Source organism: Drosophila busckii, chromosome 2L, assembly GCF_011750605.1.
Source record: "Drosophila busckii strain San Diego stock center, stock number 13000-0081.31 chromosome 2L, ASM1175060v1, whole genome shotgun sequence".
Classification (NCBI taxonomy): Eukaryota; Metazoa; Arthropoda; class Insecta; order Diptera; family Drosophilidae; genus Drosophila; species Drosophila busckii.
Window position 1 is genome coordinate 10063248 of NC_046604.1, and position 23151 is coordinate 10086398.

Sequence of the window (23151 nt, forward strand, 5' to 3'; positions counted from 1 at the left end):
TACCACCACCTGATGTGAGCAAGAGCGAGGGCAACTGTGCAAATTTGCTCGTTGTACAATTAAAATTGCACAAATGTGAAGCATTGGGGTTGACCAAAGGTGCACGTATGCAATTGTACGAGCATAACTAACTAGTTCAACTCCAACATTGCCCTCTTGCACTGCAGGTTCTGTCTGCCTCTCTTCGCTCCCCGCTCCCCGCTCGCCACTCTGCTAAATTGTTTTTGTGCCCACAGAGAACTCGTTTATTGAAAAGTTGTACGCTTTACCGACTAACGTAAATTTCTATATGAATTACGTCTTAATGTATGCACTTCATCATCATCATAAGCATTATCAACAACAGCAGCAAACTGCAAGTGAACAATTTTCAAAGCTTGCTCTTGTTGTTGTTGCTGCTGTTGCTGCTTCAAATTTAGTGTTTTTACATATATTTGTATATTTTTTAGGGTATTTCAGTTTGTTTTTGAGCGCTACGTGCTCTGCAAGTTTGAAGCTCTTAGTCCAGCCTCTTTACGAATTTATATTAAAAATTATTTATTGCATTTGCCATTTTGCAGCCAGGAGTGCTCATCATCATCTGTTCGTTGTTGTTGTTGTTGTCGCTAGCTAAAAAGCCAAAACTTTTTAATTGCTCTTTTTCGTTTTTTCACCTGCAACTTGTTTGTTTTGGAATTGTTTTTTGTACTTTAACTTGCTTCCTGGTTGCTAGAGCACACGTACGTGCTTTTATTTTGCCCTAATGATATAACGTGATCCAATGGGTCGGCTACGTTTTACGGCACGCTCTGAACACAAAAAAATAAAGAAAAAAACAACAACAGCATTGCTCATGCTCTTTGCTGGCCATACATCGTTTGAATTTTGTACATAAATTTGAAATTAACGTTGAACTTAAATGTTGAAGTTGTTGGCCCAAAAGTTTTGTTATCTTATTTCTAAATTAAAATCTATGATAACTCTTATTAAAAATAACAGCAGCTCCAAAAACTTAAACTTTTACATAAAATTTTGAATTAAATTAAATTTAAATGCTTACATTTAGCTGAGAAGCACGATACAAGGCTAGTGATAAGTCTTGTTAATTGAGCCGACAAATTTAACTTCTAGGCGTCACAAGTATTGTAAAATAAACTAAACTGTAATTATTGTCACTTGTCAGTATTAATTGCATTTAATTCGCTTAATCTTAATCTTCTTTTTCTGATAACACTGTGAGCTTTTTAAGTTCTTTTCACTGGGTTCACTAGAATAATGTACCACATTTTTCTTACTAAAACATAATTTAAAATTTAGCATGAGTTCTAGAAATAATATTTGTTAAAACGACCCTCAAGCCTCAGCTAATGAATTAAGTGCTTAACAAAACGTTTGATATAACGATTTAAATTTGCAAGAAAAGGTCAAACAATAAATTATGTATCAAAAGAAAATGTTTAAATTGTAATTGTTGAGCCACTGAGCTAAAAAGCTGAAAACAGTAGCTATGTGTGTTTTTATGAAATGAAAAAATTTCAATATTTCAATTTCTTGGCCGAGTTTATTATAATTATTCACTAATTTGTTTGTATTAATTCTATATCGATTTTTGCCTCGAATTAGACAAAAATGTGTTAAGCAAAGTGCAATAAGATAAGCAGTCGATCGATCGATGGAGTTGACGAACTGCCAAAAAATGCCCTAAGCAACAGGCTAAGGCCAAGCATTTAAATCTTATACAATTGAGAGTGCGAAAATTATGAGACAAAGATCAAACGAAAGTGAGAGTGCAGCTGTACAGAAGGCAAGTGCTAGACAAAAGAAATTAGTGGGCACGCACAAAGAGAGCGCGATCTTTTATTAGTGCAGTGCCGAACGCACTCACAAAGAAGAGCTTGTTAGAATGTAAGCGAATGAAGAGAGCGCGCGAGCACCGCTGTGCAAATCCAAACTACGATATTAAGCCAGATCAGCTGTTCGTAGCTGAGGCGTTACACTTATTGGTCTTGCATGACCAAACAGTAATTTAGAAGAAAATTATATATGATTTAATAAAAGTTTATATTAACTTATATGGAAGCAAGTTCTTTGAGCAAGAGTCTACTGTAATTTCAATTAATTTTAGCTAAACCTGACTGAAGCCATTGAAGGTGCCGCAACTTAATCTTAAAGCAGTTTCTGACATCACAAGGCATTAGCTAAAGCCTAAAGCAAACAAGACTTGCTTAGTTCACAATAACATTAAAGATTATAATCGCTGATGTGGCTGCTGCTTTGAGTTAAGATAAACAACATGCATGAAATTTCGACGCGTTCATGCGTTTCGTTATGATACACACCAAACATTTTTGCTTTGTAGTTGGAAATACTTTAGTTCAGCCGCGATTTAAGTAGCAACAGATATAAAAAGCATTGTGACGATGAAAATTGATTTAAGCCACAGGCGGCAACAGGTAATGTGGCGTATGCGCAATGTTGAACGGCATGAGCTAGAACAACAGCTGGCAGCAGAAATATTTTCGCTTATGCAGCTGAGGCACCTGTTGCCCAGTTTCAGTTTCACAAGCTAACACACACTGACTCACACAAGTATGCACACAGAGCTATAATTTTACAATGGCTGAGTGCCTTTGTTTGTTAGCTAGGCCCAAGTGGGCGCTGGGGCAACGTTGTAAACGTCAAAGCAAAGTAGTGGGACTGGGAGTGGGAGTGGGAGTGGGAGTGGCAGTGGCAGTGAGAGTTGAAGGCGTCGCTGTTTTGTGTATTTGCTTTCAAAGCGCTTCAAGTGTGTTTAAGCATGGCACTTTGCCATTAGCAGCCCCACCTGGCCGCATGTGGAGCGAGAGAGCATTCGCCAAAGTGTCGTCAGCAACGTCTCAATGGCAACGGCGACGGCAACGGCAACGCTCCTGCTCTTTGTCCTTCTGCACTGATGTCCTAGCAGCATCTGTAGCTGTAGCTTCAGCTTTAGCAGACGCCACAGGAGCGCCATTATTGTCATCATCATCAGCATTGTTGGCTCAAAGCATATTAATATTTAAACTTGTTTGACGCAGCCAGCAGCAAGGACAACAACAAGAGCAACAACAACAGCAGCAGCAACAGCAAGTGTCGCAGCAGTAGCTCGTTGGCTCGTTGCTGGTTCGTTGGCGTTATGCCCCAAGGACAACATTTTGGCTGCAAGTTAATTGTGAATGCCTTTGAATTGCTGTTGCTCTCGCTGTTGTTGTCGTTGTTGTTGTTGCTCTTTGCGCGTGATTTGCTATGAATGGGTTGCACGTGCCTCAATATGTGTGTGTGTGCGTCTTGCGGTTGCGGCAAGCTGATGACATTGCCACACATATATAACACATATATAAATGCAGCTGTTGCTTGTGGCTTTTGCATGGCAGATTTATAGCCAACAACAATAAATTTCTGCCATCAACTGTGCGGGTGTCTGTGTGTGTGTGCGTCATGCTTATGAAAATAAATATTTAATATTTGCTTGAGCAAAAGTCAAACAGCCGCCTTAGCTTAAATTAATATTTGATTTGCTCTGCATTAAATATTGACGTTTAGTCAAAAATTGATGTGCAAATTTATCTTCTGGTGAGCCTAAGCCTAACATTTAAGTCAGCCTTATGCTCTTAATTGCAGTTGACAGACGTTTTATTAATATAGTATGGGAGATCTCAAGCTAAGCTGTTGCTTTTGGCTAATAAAGATCAATGCAATTCATTTTGGAAACAGAAGCTGAATTTATATATACTTTTCAATCAATAAATATTTTATATAAATAAACATATGCTAAGCAGCAATTCTTTTGATATAAAAATCTCAATGCAAGTAACCGGTTTGTTGTACGTTTCATTGCTTCGTAATTATTGAAATAAAAATCAGAGTATGAATTTCATTCAACACAAATATAAGTTAAAGAAAATAAGTATTATTTATATATAAGCATAGTTTAGAAACATTTTTTTATTTGTTTTTTGCATTTTTCTTTAGCTTTTGTATCGTAAAGCAAGAAAATAGAATTCAACATATTGTCTATACTTAATATTCAAGATAGAATATTTTAAATTAATTTGTTATAAAATGCCCCAGTTTATATAAGCGGTTTGTTTAAAAACAATGCGTTTTAGAAAATTAGCCACAAATTTAAAGCAAAAGAAAGTTTACAAATATTTTTATTAAATTTAGTACAATATTATTAGATGCATGACCAAACTATTCAACAAGTCTGCAATTAAGCTAATTATGTTCAAAGCATGAGAGCTAACGTACAAGTTTGTATTAAAGATTGTATTTGTTGTATTTAATAACATTTTATTGATTGCATAAAAGCTTAATTGTGGAGCAAGCAAGTCGAGATTACATTCATATGTGACCATAGCTAAACTTCTGTAAATAAATCTGTTCTTAAAATCAAATGTAATTCTCTTCTTCGGTTCTTCATTGCAATAATTTCCAACTGATTTATGTCGCTTGGACTGCGGAGACTTCAACAAGCAACCGAATTGCAATTAAAAATAAAAGACTTGTACAAATCTCTTGCCAAAAAAAATTAACACAGCCTAAAAACCACTTGAACATAAACCGTAAGCCAAAACCTAAAAAAAAAAAACAGACAAATATAAAAAAGAGGAAACCATTACTGACCGCAGCAACAGCAGCAGCCTGTGGGTCTAATGTGTGTGTGTGTGTTGTCTAAACCAACACTAAATACTTTTTAAAAGTAAATATAAATTTGCTGGCAATGGGCAACACACAAGATAAGCGCTGTCCAATTGCACAAACCGACAAAAGCCACTAACAGAAAACAAAAACCACCAACAGCTAAAACAGCGTACACTCTTTTCAAAAAACGCCCGCTAGCAACTGCTGCTGGGGCTGGGACTGAGGCTGAGGCTGAGGCTACCGTAGCATGTTTGCTGAATGCGGCAACGTTCTGTGCTCGTGTCCTGGCTGAGATTACAACATGGCAACGGGCGCAGTTCGTAGCGGGCACATCCTGCAACTCTCAGTCTGTCTGTGTCCGTGTGTGTGTGGCTATCTATGTGTGTGTGTGTGTGTGTGTGTACTTTCTATTAGGCAACAGGCAACAGCAGTCGGCCATGCAGGCAACCATAACATGACATTTCCGTGTTCATGTCCTGGCACACGGACTGCCAGCCCAGAAGCTACTACACATAGTTTTTGAGTCAAGATTTCCCCAGTCTGCAGTCTGATGGGCTGCAACATTTTAACTGCTTTTGTTGCACAATTCTGCATCTTGCAACAGCTAGAGAGAGCTTTATATTTTTATTTTATTTATGTGTATTTTTGTTGGGCGCTAAAGCGGCTGTAAATGTTGCCGTGCTGCGCTTTATGGCCTAAACGTGATTTTGGGCTTGTCTTTAAAATCTGTGAGCTGTGTCGCGCATTTGTGGCACGTTTGCTGTTTGTGCAACAATTGTTGAAACATGTTGTCAAGCAGTTCGTTAGTGTAGCCAGTTGCTGCAAAGTTTTCAGCTCAAGAATTTAATTAGATTTATTTTAGTTTTTTACTCCATTTTGTTGCTTTGGTTTTTTTGTTTTTTCTTTACAGCAAAGCAAACTTGCTGCACATAAATCAAAGTGCGCACATTTTAAATGCTAAACCAGCTGTACGTGACTTTTTGGCAAATTGCGCATGCAAAGAAAGTTCATAAATCAACACGGCAAATCAACACTTTTGGCCCAACCAAAGGCAACGGCAACTACTAGAGCTGCAATCTTACAGATTGTGCAGCCAATTGCATGCAACGTTACGTATTCAACACGTGTACTTGGCAAACAAAGCAATTGCCGGCAAGGCGAGGCAACATTTCAAAAGGTTTCAAGCATAATGAAAATTAACTTTTCCCAATGCTCCACCTCGCCCACTGACTGCCATTTGGCCCCAGGCTGCTTGCAATTTTAGCATTTGCTCACGCGATTTTCTGACTGTACTCGCAACCTCGGTCATGACCATAAATTTCTTGCTGTTGTTGTTTCTTAACTTGTTGTTGTTGTTGTTTGTCGCCTCGGCTAACAGGTAATTGCAGCTGGTGGCGCAATAAAGCGTAGCCTGCGCTCGTGAAAAGCCACAACACTCAAATAAGTCAACATTTGTAGGTATTCTTGGTAGGAATATCCTGTAAACAGGCAGACAGAAAGGTCTATTCGGCTAGCTTGGAATTCGCGCTCATACTCTGCCACAGAATATTAAATCAACCCAACATTAGCTCTCAGCCGGTCTTAGCCGACTAAGATGCCTCAATTAGATTCATAAGTTAATATTCCAAGCAATAAAATCTCTGAAAAGGCTGTAACTTCTACGTTTCAGACTATAATATCCAAAGATTTATTTGGCACTACTGATAAATTGAATTTGTGTATTGACTCTATGCAGGAAATTATTGAAATGTATATCAAATCATATATGTATATCGATAAGCATAAGTATCGAGCATGTTCGAAGTACACCAAAATCTTGTATTATTAATTACTCTACAAAAAGAACTTGATATATATAAAAATTCTGGGACAATCAATGGATCTTAAGCAATGATCTAAGGATAACTCACTAATGTATGCTACAAAAATTAGGTATAAGTATTGTCTTTATCAAAAATCCATGTCTTATGAATTTTACCTGAGTATCTTCGGCAGCTCTTAGCTTTGAATTGTACTCCCATTGAAACTCTCCCTCTCTCTTTTGCAGGGCATGCTGATGTTGCACTCAATTTAATTACGCGCGCATATGACGTGACTTTGACTGTGCCAATGCCAATGCCTGTGCGGAGGTGTTTCAGTGACTTTCATGGCGCCGATGCCGAAAGTCGATGCTTATTAGCACTTAACACTTTCCTGCACGTGCTAGGCACAACTTGAGTTTTAGTTGCAATTCCCCCCAGACATGCGACGCAAACTCTCAGCAAAGTTCGCTGCCCAAAGCGGCAATGGTTCGATGAGTTGCGCACCCAAAACTTATTGCATCAATTTCTGGTGCTTTCTGCTGCTGAACTGCAGGCTTGGCTGCTTGGCTAATTGTAAATGCTGTCGAGCTACGTTCTGTGTAAAGTATGGCTTCGATGCTGTTAATTGATGTCAAGTTTTGTGTGTTTATGTTGCGCGGAAGTTGCAATTTCCCTAAGCCGCACTCAATTTATAGGTAGCAGCTTAGACTTGAATCTGTATACTTGAGTTTGAGTAGCGCAGGTGCCTGATAAACGATTTAAAGTATAAATGGCGCTTATGAAATCAATGATGGCCAATTAGCCGAGTCAGCTTTCAAGTAGCGGCCAACTAGAGAGGGCGCTAAAAATAATTGACGCTGCGTCGACGAGGCGGCAATGTGGGGCTTCATAAGTGGGTCATAATTAATTTTCAAGCAGCTGCTGGCCAGCACCTGGACTAATGCAAGAGCAAAAAGCACAAGCGGGTAAATGTGTAGAGATAAAAAATAAGCGTGAAAGTGATATTAGGACGCAATCAGATACTCTATAGCATAAGGCGATTGGAAAGAGAAATGGAGACTAAATTGTTAGACTAATAATTAAGAGAATACTATTCTTGTTCAATGTATGTTCAGTGAATCGACAAATTATTTTATTATAGATATACATATATACATTTTTATAAATATTAATCTAAATAAGAAACCTTTGACTCTCGAAGATTGAATAGTCATTATGTATTTCTTGAAAATAAATTGATAAATAATCAAGGTTTGATATTAATCTATCGAACTATTGTTGAGGCTAGGACTAATTTATTAATTATATGCCTAACTGCAGAGCAAGTCTAAAGATTCAAACATTCATATTTATACAAATTAATCTTAGATATATTTTTTCTAAATTATGTGGCCAACTGCACAGCAAGTCATAAGTACCCGATGAGCTTTAACTTGCTTTTAATTTAGCTGCCAATTATCGCTTCGGCAGCAATAATAATAATGAGCCTTAGGGCCTGCAGCTGCTGTGTTGTTGCTATAGAAAGCTCACTCACCTGTGCTGATATGCGTCCTTTCTTCAGTCGCGTTAAATCCGTGTGGCTCCAATGGCTGCGCGCCCAGGGCGCAACATTGCGCAGGTCTTCATCAAAGCTGCGCGCAAACAAAAAAGCAGCAGAAAAATTAATAAAAGCAAAGAGATATAAATATAGATATAGAAAGATATAGCTATGAATTGCAGTAGCTTACTTGAAGTCATTGAGCTTATTGTGCAGGAACTTGCGTATATTCCATGGTAAGTCATTATGCCCATCGATTAAAGGCACTTGATCCAACAGCTGCACGGCAACGCGTAAACGCTCCTCAAACGGTGCACCTATGCAAATCGGCGTGAACGAGAGAGAGAGAAAGAGATGTGAAGTGTTAGATACTAACTAACTTAAATGCATCAACACACACACACACACACAAACATTCAGCGAAGAGCAGGCAGCAGCACTAAAGCTAAAGCTAAAGCGTTGTGCAGACAGTTTGATGTGCTGTATGGGTTATGGCGTAATTGATTTATTGTCTATGGATAGCCAAAGCTAAGGGAGAGCTCAGCTCAAGCATGAGAGCGTCTCGCTGTTGCTTTTAACTGAGAACTGAGAACTGAGGTCTACTCACTTGCTGCCACACGTAGAGCCAACGGCACTGCCACACTGGCAGCTCCAATTATCAGGAGTATCGAGCTGACTGCCAGCCAATGCTTGGCAGCATCGAATCCTATGCACGATACGTTACGTATACGCAGCGTTGCAAATGAACCAAGCAGCAGTAGTAGCAGCAATAGCATGCCATCAGCATTCATGATGATGACCATGGTTAGTTGTATATATTGTTGTTGTTGTTGTCAGTTCGATGCCAAGTCGGTTGTTGTTGTTGTTGTTGTCGTGTGTGTGCAAATTGCCGTGACAGTGGCATTGATTACAGCAACAATAACAAGCATAGTGGAGCGTTGTAAACAACAACGTTTATCCATCAGTGTGTAAGCAGAAGAAAAGAAAGAGATAATCAGGAAATATGGTTAGTTAAACGTTTAAGCAGAATTGGCCTGGCTTGACTAGACTCCAGACTCCAGACTCCAGACTGCGACTCGAGCTTGTCAATTTCATCGACTTGATAAATGAAGCAGCGCTAAGCTTCCCACCCAGGCTTATGAGCCATGCAATATGCATGTAAGTAATTGAGACACTTGCTGCATAGACGAATGCAATTATGCAACTACTCTCCACTAGTAGTAGTAGTAGCTCAATTGAGGCGAAAAACGCATCAGCGTAAATTAGCGCTAAGCATGTTGCATGCAGCATACTGAAGCTGCCACTGCCAGTGCCACTGCCCCACTACTGCATTGGCAACGTTAACAGGCATCTGCGATTTGCATAAATTTAACATGACAGCGCGGCTAACGAATCCTGACGAGCGCACACACAGTGCAAACTCATGCGGGCATTGGGCAGCGTTTAGCATTAAGCGCGGCCCATGTAGCATGGGGATGCAATCAAACGTTAACGACTAAATACAATTGTCTGCTGCCGTCTCTGTGGGGAGTGGGCAGTGGGCTTAGTGCGCTTAGTGAAGTGGGCTACGGCCACCAAAGGTGAGTAGAACGTGCGGCAAATGCAGTGCTGGGCAACCTGGTAACCAGGGCTGCAGCTTTTAGCTGGAAATATCGAGTTGCTCTTCATCTGTTTGTAGTCAAGCCAATGCTATGTGTGTTTTAATTGCTATTTACTTGGAATTTCAATTACTAATTAGTAAAATTATTGAACCAAAATAAATTTACATCAATGCCAGTATCAGCTTAGGATCATAGATTAATTCGGTTTGCTTTAAACGATTTATTTTCTTAAAGTCAAAGTTATATAGAAACAAACTAAAAAGTTAAAAGGTATTGGTTTGAAACTTGAAAGTCGGCCATATTGGTTTTAAACTCGGATAGCTTGATCATTCTGGCTATCAGAAAAAAATTTGATGTTTTCATTATATTCCTAATAAGTAAAGATTAGGCATAAGAAAGCTATGAAATTATTTATGTCCTCAAAATATTTGTATTATAATATAGAAAACTATTTTGTTAAATGAAAGCTTCGAGTAATAGTTTTAAAGATTTTTACTCAAAAAAATAAGAAAATAATTTTTAAAATTTCCCTTTACTTTGTGTCAGCCCTTGGTGTACTTACGAAACGAATTTGTGCCCGAGCTCGATGAGCCGCGACTGGGGCACTGTCGATGCTTCCATGGCATAATGCTGGTAACGCTCGAGTGGAGCTGATGATGTTTCTGCGGTGTGCCGGGCAGGCTGTGTCCATGTCCATGGGCATGGCCATGTGCGCGTGCATGGCTGCCACCTGACGCTGCCACTGCCGCTGCCGCATGATGTTGCAGCAAGGTATGTGCCACATTGTGCGGATGATAATGATGATGCGTGCTATGCAACGTGGGCTGAGATTCTCGCTCTTTAAGCAGCCCGCCACTGTTGGCGCTATCAAAGGAGTTCATCGTGAAATTCGAGCTTGCCAGCCCCGAGGATTGCTGCATTTTCTGGTACGGCAGGCGGCAACTGCTGCCCTCAATGTTCGCTAAATTGCCAAAGCTGCGACTATTAATTGGCAGTGTCCAGTCCATGCTGCCGGTGTGAAAGATCTGTGCGGGCTGCTGCGTCAATTGTTGCAACACACCTTGCCGTGGAGCTTGCTGCTGCTGCTGCTGCTGTTGATTGCTCGGAAAGTTGAGCAATGATTGTGAGAAGCAGCGACAGCGCTGCTGCTGAAAGTGAGCGAGTTGCTGCTGCTGATGCTGCTTCTGCAGATAGCGACTGTAGTGGGCCAAGTGGCGCGCATAGTCGCTGCTCGGTCCGATTGTATTATATTTGCTCGGAGGCACGGCGGCAACAGTTGCCGCTGTCGCTGCAGCCTTGCTGGGTGGCACGAAGCAGAGGCTGGGGTCTGATTTTTGCGCATGAGGCGTGAATATGTTGTCGGCCTCGTGGGCGGCAAAGGGCGGGGCAGGCTGCTTGTGCTGCTTTTGCGGCTTGTGGGCGTGGCTGCCATTGCTAGTCAACTGACACAGATCCGGTTTGGCATTGACATTGCCATTGCCATTGCACTTCAGCAAACTTGCCGCGCAGTCATCCAGCGCCGTCTTGGTGCAGTCCTCCAGCAGATCGCTGCTGCAGAGCTGAGCCATGCCCAATGCCAAGTTGTTGTTGTTGTTGTTGTTGCTTGGCTTGTGGTTGCCATTCGCAGCTGCTGTTGTTGGCTGCAGCTGTTGCAGCAAACGCAGACTACGCATGCTGCCATTTCGCTTGAGGGCTGGCGGCGGCGGCACTGGTGGTATGCTTTCCACATCCGACAAGCTGGGCGTGTCACTCTACAAGAGAAGAAGAAGAAGCATTTACAGTTACAGTTACAGCTACAAGCAGTTAAACAAATTGATACACCAGCAGCTGTTGCCACTGCAAAAGCGGAAATTATATTAAATCAATAGACAGCAGCAGCAGCAGCAGCAGCTGCTTGGATCTCAGCCCCATACGTGCGCCCGCCCGCCTATAAAGCAGTCGCCCTAATCATAGCATAGCAGCTCAAATCAACTTTAATCAATTTTATGCACTTGCTACACAGACGCAGCTTGCTTTCTTCCTCTCAAGCAGATTTATGGACTTGCCATAGAAGCTGCAATGAGACTTCGACTTCCCACTAGCTACATGAAATTTAATTACGCCATGGACTCAAAGGCGTGCAGTGTGTGCGATACACACTCGAGCACATAAGAGAGAAGTGCCAAAAAAGAAGAAAATAAATAAAAGGGGCATTCGAAAGAAAAGGTTTAGCCCAGGCTCGAAGTTAGCCATCTAAGTGCGTCCGGCTTGACGGCAACATAATTGAATTTGCTACGGTCAGGCAACGTCATCATCATCGTCATCACCAACAGCAGCAACAGCAACAGCAGCAACATTATTGTCATGGGCATTGTTGTCGTTTTAGCTTTTTTCCAGATAGATCTATACTTATTTGCCTTTGAGTCGAATTAATTTAATCTGTGCCCTAGCCGGAAGCTCAGCCTTTCTCTTTTGGTTGCCTATCCCTTTTGCAGTATTTGTAAAATAAGTCAAATTAAGACTTTCGATATATGAAATTTCTATAGTACATAAACAGATTACTGCAGCACTTTTTAGTTGTAAATATAGTGCAGTATTCATTGTATATTTATTTTATTTATATTTATTTCTTGAGCACCAATTCGAACTATAAAATGACTTCTATCTATTCGTATATATATTTCAGTTTCTGGTTGTACTCGGATACTATTAGAATTAAATAAATAAATTATTGAATTTTTAGTTGATTACTTTTCTGATAATATTGTCTATTTCGCTTTCTGTCCCTTGTACTTTATTTTTTCCCTTACTTTGCTCATCTATCAGCAGCTCATCAGCGAGTCTGCGACAACACTGGTCATCAGCTTAGGAGCACACAGCGTTGTTGCCCTTGGGTGTATGAAATTGAATTCGGTTTGGGGGGCGAAATACATTTGCATTGATTTGGTTTTTATTTTTATGCGTCTGGCCGAAACGGAACGCACTGACATTAATAAAAATTTCCTTTGAATTTTGATTGCTTTATGCTTGTCTACACACAAAGCCTGCGTTGTTGTTGTTGCTGTTGTTGTTGTCATGTCTTTCGCTCTTCCTTTTTGAGCATTGCTGATTATTTTTATTTAGTTAATGCTGTGCCACCTTGTGACCAGCGCTGCTCCGCTGGTCGGTCCTGTTGCCTCCTGTCACAACGTGTTCATTGCTTAAGTGGAAATTGAAATTTTCATATTTTCATTACACGGACGCTGGGTAATTTTTCTGTCGTCGGCTGCCCCGGACCGAACTTGTGATATAATTTATGCAAATATAAATATATATTTGCGGTAACGTCGCCTGCACTACTTAGTCGAAGGCGCGCTCTTGGGTAATTTGGGCTGAGATGTCGTTGGGATAAGGCCAGGCGCGCAGTTTGGCATTTTGTTCTTGCTCATAACTTTCTAATAGGCAATTATGGAGAGCAGCCTAATACTTCGATAGGTTACAATCTAAGGCACAAGACAAAGCAAATTGCTTTTAGGCAGCGTAAATATTTAAAATAGATGTATGAACTGGCAGCAGCAGCAGCAGCAGCAACTAATCACATTAAATTTGCTTTGTTATTGCGCTGGAGTTTGCTTCAGCTGCTGCAAAACTTTAATTCGCCAAGTGCTCACTAATTAAAGGCAGGCCCAAAGCCAAAGGTCCCAGTCAGCAGCATAAGCATGCACTTTAACATGCTCTTTGCCGGGAGTGCCTGTCGGAGCGCGCAGTCGTTACGCCAGCTGCATATGCATATGCATAACTCCCAGCACGTTAACTGCGCCCCAAAGTATGCAACAGTATATACACAAAAACTCACACACACATATACACAGCATATATGCTTATTTGGCGTTTATGCCACAAATTGGACGCCATGTTTATGAGCTGTGGGAGCTGCGCTGCGGCAGCGCTTGGCGCTTGTGGGCAGGGGAAAGTGGGCGGGGCAGGGCTGCGCGGCAAGCCGCAGCTCGCTCTGCGTTTTTGAGCATTAAATTGCTTGATATATCGTTGCATCCTTTTTTAGAGTTGCCGCTTCCTTTTACAAGCACTGCTCCTTCGCCATTTTTTGTATACTATAATTTTTTTCTGCTTTCATTATGTCTGTGTGTGCGTGTTCGCTTCTCTTAGCGCGACTTTTAGCTTAGCTTAGTTTTTTTTTTCATAACATTTTGGGCAGCCTTGATGGCCGTAGCTCAGCCATTTTGCATGCGCTTTAGTTTCGCAATGAATTATGCGCGTCTTTGTCTCGACTTAAATTTCATAATATACTTTTATTCTTTTTTCTCTACTTTGCTGCAATTTTCTGCAATTTTTTATCGTCATCTATGCAAGTGTCTACCCCTACCCCCAACACTTTCTTATTACAGTAACGAAATTTTTACAGCTCAGCGTTTCGAATATGCTTATGTGTGTGTGTGTGTGTGTGTGTGTGTGTTGCGTTTGTCGGGCGTAATGTTGAGTTATGGCAGTTTTGTAGTTTGTGCGCAAAAAGTTTTTATGCTCGTTTTTCGTAGCTGTTGCTCAAACTTCTATTTTGGTTTGAGTTCTTGTTCTGTTGCTTGCTTGCCATTTTTTTTTGTGGAATACCCGCCAGAGTATTTAGTTAAATGTTCGTAAAATTGAGTGTTGGTTATGCTGCTCCCTTCCCCCCACTTTCGATAAGTATTAATCGATTTAGCCATAGCAATAAGCAAAAACTTTTATAACTGCACAAGTTTCGATTTTGTTGCTGTTGCTGTTGCTGCTTTTCTTATTTCTGCTTTTAATTACCCCAATAATCTTTTAGCTTTACGACTTTATCAGTCTGGCTTAAAGTTTGTTTAAAGTTTTGAAAACAAATTCAAATGAAATGATTTCAACTGCTCAATTCGTCACTCAATTGTGCGTCTGATTTATGCTGTTGTTAGACAAGACAAATGCTTTTAGCTCAGTCTGGCAAATGAATTGCGCATACGCTGCGTAAGCCAGCAAGCACTTGATGAATTTAAAGCCTAGTCTAAACAACTAAATGGCGCTTAATGCAAACGCATAGCGTAAATAAAAACTCCAAAACGTTGCTCTTAAGTTATGTTTGCCATTTGAGCTCACCCACACTCACTCTTGCATACAAACTACCAAATTGCAGCCACAATTTGTTGCAACAACTTGCAAGTGGAACAGCAGCAGCAGCTGCTGCTGGGTGCTGCTGCTGCTGCCTGCCCCAAAGCCTGCAGGCCAAGCCAACGCACATACATCAAATGTGTCAAAGAGATTTGTTATGCATGACAAGCGCCTGAGCTGGAACTGGGGCTTGGGGGTCGGTGTTCGGGGCAGGACAGAAGCAAAGTATGCCAGAGCTAAAGCGAGTGCTGTAGCTCTCCCAAATGAGGTGCGCAGATAATTGTGCAGCGGTTGTGGCATTTTGGGCCACGTGTTAATTGTGACAGCTTGTGGGCGCTTTAAATAATTTAAAACATACGCAATGCCCACACCCCAGCCCCCCTTCGCTTTCAATGCGGTCACGTCTCAAGGTTCTCTTTCAGCGCTGCCAAGTATTTTTAATTAAAAATGCTTGAGCGCGCCGCTTTAGTTTCTTTGCTTTTCGCTTTATTGAACCGCAGCATATCCAAACTTCAGGTGTGCTTATTGCTTGTGCCTGAAATATTAACAAGTGCGAGCAGAGTATTTAATTAATATGTTAAGTGCAGTCCTTGTGTCTTTGTCTGTGTGTCTCTGTTCCCCCCACCAACTCTCAAACTAAATGAATTTATATTAAATTTGTTTTCTTCATCACGGCAAGAAACTCCTCGCGACAAACCTCACCATCGCCATCTAGATCCGCCTCATCGATCATCTCCTGCAGCTCCTCGTCGGTGAGATTCTCACCCAGCTCCTTGGCCACGCGCTTCAGATTGTTGAACGAAATGGTTCCAGTGTGATCGTCATCGAAGAACGAAAACGCCTTCAACATATCCTGCTTGGTGTCCTTGGCCGCCATTTTAAGACGCATTAAATGCAAAAAATCATTGAACGCTATGCGCCCCGTCTTATCCTTATCGATCTCATCCATCATCAGCTTAATCTCCTCTTTCTTGGGCTCAAACCCCAGCGCTCTTATAGCCACGCGCAGTTCCTTGTCCTCAATGAAGCCCGTGCACTCGGTATCGAACAGATCGAATGCCTTTTTGATATCGCACTTCTGCTCCAGCGACAGATCGAACGTCGGCAGAGCGCGCACCTTCTTGCCCCTGCGACGCACCCCCATCACCGACTGACCCGATTGACCGGAGACAATCGTGCCCGTCGACATGGTGCTGCCCACATAGGACTCCATTTTCCTTTTATTTAATGCCTTTTAGTGTTGAAAATGTTATTTCTTTTGAATTTGGGGCTCACTGCTCACAGTGAGTACACAAAACTCTATGAAAAAACTTTTACTGCTGTGCGTATTGTATTACATTGGGGGGCTGCCTACTTTGGGGGCGTGGCACACTTTGTTGTTGTAAATCATTTGTGTTGTAAAAAATATAAAAAAGATATAGTTCTAAGCTTTACAATCCTCATGTTTTTTTTCTTTATATTGACCCTGTACAGCCAAAATGCCACAAAGGGTCAGTAAACTTTATTTATATTCGATAAACAGGCGGGCTAGCCCTACAATAAAGACAAGTCTATATAGCTCAAGTCTGTATTTCTGTATAGGCGTCTGAATTTGAGTAACTGAAAGCTAAAGACCAAAGACACAAACCTAAGTAGGTTCGTGTTTGTGCTACGATTGTCGAATTTATTTTGAAATGTTGATGTTATATCATTTTACTTATTTAATATTTGTTGTATTTATTAAATTTGTCTTACATCAGCATTTTATTGATTATTGTCTAGTAATATTTTAATTAAGATAATGTTATAAATTAGAAGTTCGAAAGCTTTTTTCTTGAATTGTCGATGTATATTCTATTTATTCTTATTTATTATATTAAATGTGTAGCTTGTTTATATTTAACGTATAAACAGCGTCTCATATTGTCGACTGCGCCCGCTGCTTTGCACTTTTTTACTTATAATAAATACATTTCTTTATTATACGAAATTCAGTTCAAATTCAGTTCAGCTTGTAAATTCCTGATTTACAATATAAACGTTTCAATTGCATTCTTTTTTATAAATATTACACGCTATTAAGTTCTGATCAATTAAAATTTAAGTCTTGCAACGGCCAAACAGAATTTAATTTAAATATTAAGCAACAAACTAAGTAAATTTTCTGCTATAAACTGCAGCAAAGTTCTCGGGCAAATGTGGCGTAGTGTTGCCAACTAAAACAAAGTAAGGCGGACAGACAGACGACAGCAACAACAATAATAACAAACAAAACAATGATGACGACGACGAACGACGGCACTTGGCAGGTGCTAGCTGCCGCAATGTCAGAGCGTGCTACGTGCCGCGCATTGTTTGCCTATCAAATTTGGCTGCAACAGGCCAAACAAGCTGATGTTGACCCAACCCCCAACCCCCAACCTGCTGTTTAAAAGAGAAACATGCAAGGCACGTGTGTGGCTGAGGCAGTTGGCAGCTGCTCGAGCTTATTACAATTACATCAGAAGCAGCAGCAGCAGCAGCGGCAGCGGCAGCGGCAGCATAAAGTTAAACGTTGAGGGAAACGTGTGTGTTAGTCTTACCTGAAGCTGCAGCTCGTTGCATATGGAAGTGAGGGATAATTTGCGATTACGTTCGCGCTCCAGTCTCATGAGTATCTGTGCGTTCTGCTCACAGCTGTAGGTGTGGGTCTTGCGTCGCCGCTCGAGGCTGTATTCGTAAAGCGGACGCGCCGCATCCGGCTGCAGTTGGGCCTCGTCGCCGGCGTCGCAGCTGCAGAGCGATTGATTGCTGCGCCCCTTTTGGCGCTTTAGCGAGCCCCGATGCGCCATCGAGTAGGTGGACGAGGAGCAGCTGTTGGCTCGCTCGCTGACATAATCCGCAAAGGTGACCACATTGTGATTGCTTGTGTTGTTTTCATAGGCATTGGCCGGACGCGGCGTCGCAGCCGCAGGCGCCACGCCAGCTTTTCGCTTTGAAGGCGATACATAATAAATTTCATGCTCGTCGAATTCGACGCCACGCGGTCCGCTGCTGTTGGCCAAGCCAAGAGCTGTGGTCGCAGTTGCGGTGCTGCTGCTGGTGGTGCTGGCAGCGCTATTACCACCGCTGCTTAAATTGCAGCCATGATCGACCAACGAGTGCAAGAGCAAAGCATGTGCTGCGGCCTGCGGTGGATCGCGCAGCGAGTGCTGCTTATGTAGTCGAGGTCCAGTTGGAGCTGCTGCTGCTATCGGTGTCGCTTCCAAGCCATTCAAGCGCCGCAGTTCTGTCATATTGCTTCCCATCTCACTGACTCTCTCTCTCTCTCTCTCTCTCTCTCTCTCTCTCTAAGTTGCTGTGTGGTGTCTGGTGCTCTGGCAGCTTATTGTCATCACTTGGCTCAGCTTAGCTGCTCTAGGCTCATGTAATATTCAACGAGCGACTTTGCTGACTGGCATTAGCATAAGCATAACACACACGCACACACGCCCACGGATTTATTTCTCTGTCAGCTAGCTATATAGTAGTGTAATCTATATATATTTTTAATTTTAAATGCGCCTTGTCGCCTTTGCTTGCGGAGCAGGCTAAGCTCGTCTAACGATTTCCTTATGTCAATACGCCAATATTCGCAATCCGCTTTCAGTCGCCAGCTCCAGCTACAGCCTTCACTTTCGATTTCTATATTCTCTCGTATTGTGGCGCAGTCAAGTGCTGCAGCTGCTGCCAGCTCTAAGCCAGCTCTGCTCTATATGTTGCCGTCTCATTGGGCGTAACGCTTAGCAATTCGTTTTGCCTGCCACGCTGTTTGTTTTCTTAATAGACTCCACTCCACCCAGACTCCAACTTCTGTGGCTGCTAATAGCTGCAAAAAAATAAAAGAGAGACAGTGAGTAAAAAATATTTGTTGAGTAGCGCGTATTTTAATTCATTGTTTGCCTGAGAGCCCATTGAGCAACAATTCGAGACAAACCCAAATCTCCATGGCAAATGCCTTTTAATTGATTTTTGATTGCTTGTAAGCCGTTAAGTGTTAAATATTTCAATTTATTTGTTTGCCAGCCGCAATGTTGTAAAAATGCTTCGTTAAGCACTTGGGTAAATAGCTAAATAATTAAAGAATTTCAGTCCCTCACAAAAATTGCACAATTGTAACTAAATTTTCAAAAAATTAAGTTAACAAAATGAAAGCTTTAAGTTCATGTAATTCAAGAAATAAATGTAAAAATTTGATGTAATAAACTAAAACCAGCAGTTGAACGGCTGAGCCTGCAAGTCAATCAAAGTAATTTTTTTTCAACAAATGGTTACTCATTTTGTTGTGCATGGTTAATTTTAATTCTCAAAAGCAAAAAATCATAAAATGGACCTCAAAACGCATTTTAATTATTTGTGCTTTCATTCAATCTTATTTACCTCAAATATGAAAAAGAACTTTTTAATTTTGTATTTCTGTACGCTCTAGTAAATTTATTAATGTTCTTTTTTTAAATATATTTGCAAAATATTTCAAAGTTTCAGCGAGCAATGCGTGATTTTTATTATTAAAAGCAAATCAAAATTAAGAAATGAGGACTAGAGTCATAAATGTGTTATAGAATCACTTGGTTGAACCAGCTAAATTCTAGATTCATTGTCAGTAGATTATTCGAATTAGTTATTATTATTATTCACTCGCCAACAATCAGTAGACAACTGATCTGCTTAGTGGCCTAGATTACCTGCCAGCCTCCCACACCCATACACTTCTGTAATCTACTGCTGTTCCCTCTTAGGTTAGTGAGAGCATCGCTTTCGTTCGATCGCTTAGTGCTGTTGGGACTGAGTGTGAGCGTCGCCGTTTTGTTGCGCTCTCTAAGCGCTGCGTACGATGTGGCTGAGCAATATAAATAAATATTTTGAGTGCAGGGAGAAACTGAGACTGTCCTTAGACTTAGCTAAGCATTATCTGATTCAAAATCAATTGCATTATATTGTGATTAATCAATTTGTATTATATTATTTTATTTATAAGAATAGCTGAATTGCTAATACAGTTGAAAAACATTTCTTATCGTAATCTAGATAAATTTAATCAAATTTTAAAAGAACCTTATTTAATGTAGAGTCAACTCAAACAAATACTTGCATTATCACAAAATAAGTTGAGCGATTAATGGATAACAGAAAAGTGTTCATTTAACCGTTAACCTATATCACCAATTGATGGTAAAAATTATTATATATACTGCCCAGGGGGTAAAATATAAAATTGTTTTAAAAAAATTCAATTTATTATTATACATAAAAGTTAATAAATTATGAGGCGCAATCCACAACAATTATATCAATGCTGTTTATAATAAATGCTAAAAAAAAATTGCGCCCAAAGAATATTTTGAATGTAAATAAAAACTTCTGGAGGTAAGTAAGGCTCACCCCTCTGTCCATGACACTAAATAAATAAATGCCTGCGTAATTTTATAAAAATGACGCAAGTTTCGTTAGTCATTTAAGAGTCTTTAGCTTAGAGCGCCGAGTGCAAAAGTATTAATTCATAACATTGGCTCATTAAGCTAAATACAAAGTTGATTAAGGCCTTAGGCGAAAGTTTCGCTAAGGAATGCGCGCTGCTAGGGGAACTGGCAAGTGGTGGGACCTGAGCCTGGTAGCCAGACACATCAGGCAAAAGAGTCTGACAAGTTGAAGTGCCACTCGAAATATGTCAGAGACAAAATGTTTTGTTGTCGCCCCGGCGAAGAAAGTAAAAGTTGTTGCTGTGGCGAAACTTCTTAAAAAATACTTAAGCAGCGATAAATATATCAAAGTATATACATAGTTAGATACACATGTCTGTCTTGCAGTCTCTTCTTCTTCTTTCTGCTGCGTGTGCGTGTGTGTTGTTGACTCTTGAAACTTTTGCCCAAGTTGCCTTTTCGTACTTGACTTTGTTGTATTTTGTAATTGGGCGTATGCTATTGATAGCATTACGCCAGCATGCCACGCCCTCAAATTGCTCCATCATTAGCCTTTAACGCTATTGTTATGCAGCATATTGTTGAATAAAGTCGCAAGTAAACAAGATTTTCAAATTTTCCAGCAGCTTTAAAACTCGCAGCTCAAGTTGCTTCGAATTCCAAGCCATAAACTTTCGGCTGTTTAGCGAAGGCATCTGCGCTATTATTATAGGCATTTTGTTGTTGGCCCAAACTGCTTATTGAAAAAGTTGCTATTGATTATGGCAAAAAGTTTGCGTAGTAAAATGTAAACTGAAAATATTTTTTGGCAACGCAAATGGCGTCGCAAATGAATTTGCGCTGTCAATCAATAAAGCCAAGAGCACACCCAAGGTGCTGCCTATAGAGCTATTTAAATGCTGAGCTGAATATATGAGGTGTTAAGCTAATCAAAAGCAGCAAAATTGACAATTGACTGACATGAAAGTGGCAAAAATATTTGACTATAAGTTGACTTTAAAGCAAAAAGCTTAGGCTATGCCAATCAAAAGTGTTTGTTTGATTTGCAGCTGAGCTGGCATAAATGTATATACAGTATATGCCATAAGTATGTACATATATTGATTAAGTTTAGATTTGCGAAAAGGTTCCAGCATATAGGGGAAGGCAGTGCTTAAAGCAAACAATGAGCGCATACAAATGAAAATCTAATTTAGAGCAGCGCACACATAAAAAAGAGTGAGTAAGTCACACACACACAAAGCATTAACACACACACACACACACACAGAGAGAGAGACATGAGCAAATGATACATGAGCTTATGGCAGTAGTAAAAGCTATGCTTTGCCTTTCATTTGCGTTTAAAGACCCAAAAAGGACTTCCGCCTGCAGCGGCCTACAAATTAACATGGCCTCAATCTGTGACTCTCTTTATGTTTTTCTTTTGTGTGTGTGCGTCTCCCATGAATTATGGCAAAAGCAGCTGCAGACTTAATGGAATATGCGCTCGCCGGGCGGGCTGGCGCACGCAACGCGCGTAAATTAGATACAAAAGGAAACGCAACGAAACGTAGCGCAATTTTCTATTGCATACTTATTTGGGCGCCGTCGAGTATGTTGTTAAGTTGTTGCTCTAACAGAACGTAATGCCTACGATTTGCCACTGCAAATATAAATTCAACACGATCTATGAGTTTAAGACAACAGCCTCACGGCTGATGCTTTTAATTTTTGACACGTAACGTGTGCGCGAAACGAAGAAACATGTGTTTTTGACATTGTAAAACCAAACAGCGCGAAACGCGCGTAAAATATTTTTTTTTTAAAATTCCAGCAGCCAGCAAATATAATGAGTTTTCTGGCAGCAAGCCATAAATACACACCAACACACACACACACACACAGACACACACTGCATGAGCTTTATATGCGCATAGGTGGGCTATAAAATTTGTTTAACACCAATTCGACGCACGCACACACGCGCGCCAATCAAATTTATTTTATTTTATTCACTTTTTTCCTTTGGTTTTCTACTTTTATTGTTGTTGTTGCTGCTGCTGCTGATGTTGGTATGTGCCTTTTGTCATTTTTATGACAGCACGGCAAATTAATGAAATTCGCTCAATAAATCATTGGTAAAGCGCATAAAAACGAGCCAAAAATATGTTTAACAAATAAAAGTCAAGCTGTTAGTACCGAGAATAAAAAAATAATTTGATAAAATAGTTCCACTACGCTGGTAATTTATTTGAGCGTCACAGAGTTAAGGTCTTAACTTTTATAAATATATAAATATTTTAGACAGTATTTCTGTAATTCAAAGATACGCAGAGCATTGGCCTAGAAGATTTTATTTTAAAGCTGTTGCTGTTATATGAACAAATTTATCTGTCAAGAATTAAAATTCATTTGTTTTATAAAAACAATGTTCAGACTTAGTAATTTAATTTTTCTGATTTTATACAACTAATTTTAGTATCCAAATATATTCGCTATTGTATTCAACTTACAATAAATAAACATAACTTATTATGTACCACTTTAACGAAATAAGTAATATATTCGCGCCTTGTACAAATTCTACAGTAAAAGTTGTGAGCTTTAAACACTTTTGACATGTTTCAATTAATTTATTTTCAGTCTATGATCTGCTCTTTAATGTTGTAACAGGCTCACTTTATCACAAGTTCATTCGAAAAATGAAATCTGCTTTCGCCAACATGGGACTGTGGGGCTCGCTTTTAGTCGTTGGTGTCGGCAATTTGGCTAAAACTGTAGCAAACTCATAATCCTATTGCAGGCAGTTGACCCGCACACACACACACACACACACACACACACACACACACACACACTTAAACAAATCCCAAAAACGCAGCCGTATTCCATTCACAAGTCATATTTTTCAAGTGCGTTGACTGCGCTCCAGAACTGCAGCGCGCATAAAACTTTCGGACTCAGTTCAGCCCGAACCCGCTGACGGGGCTTAGTCTCCAAACTACAGTCAGCTGTACGACTATGGAACTGCTGAACTGAATTGTCTAACTCTCGCTCTAACTTGTGTGTGTGTG

The 23151-nt window shown here is 40.4% G+C and overlaps 2 protein-coding genes across 3 annotated transcripts in view; both read right to left on the reverse strand.

Moving 5' to 3' along the window:
- LOC108607922 overlaps window positions 1-23151 on the reverse strand; it is a 64177-nt gene that overhangs the window by 32116 nt on the left and 8910 nt on the right. Inside the window, exons 2-6 of one of the 2 annotated variants that reach the window (XM_033294972.1) lie at window positions 17240-17986; window positions 10144-11332; window positions 8588-8686; window positions 8171-8297; window positions 7978-8074 (exon numbers count right to left, since the gene is read on the reverse strand). In XM_033294972.1, coding sequence (XP_033150863.1) covers window positions 7978-8074; window positions 8171-8297; window positions 8588-8686; window positions 10144-11332; window positions 17240-17944 — 2217 coding nt within the window. In that variant the 5' untranslated portion in view covers window positions 17945-17986. Of the gene's footprint in view, window positions 1-7977; window positions 8075-8170; window positions 8298-8587; window positions 8687-10143; window positions 11333-17239; window positions 18505-23151 lie in introns of both variants that reach the window. The other variant, XM_017999035.2, reaches the window with a different exon arrangement.
- On the reverse strand, window positions 15148-15984 carry LOC108607925 (caltractin). The gene has a single exon (XM_017999039.2). It carries the CDS (start codon window positions 15889-15891, stop codon window positions 15325-15327), a length of 567 nt encoding a protein of 188 aa, XP_017854528.2. The 5' UTR covers window positions 15892-15984; the 3' UTR covers window positions 15148-15324.

Coding starts and splice junctions, on each gene's coding strand:
- LOC108607925 (XM_017999039.2), bottom strand. CDS start 15,891: ATGGAGTCCTATGTGGGCAGCACCATGTCGACGGGCACGATTGTCTCC.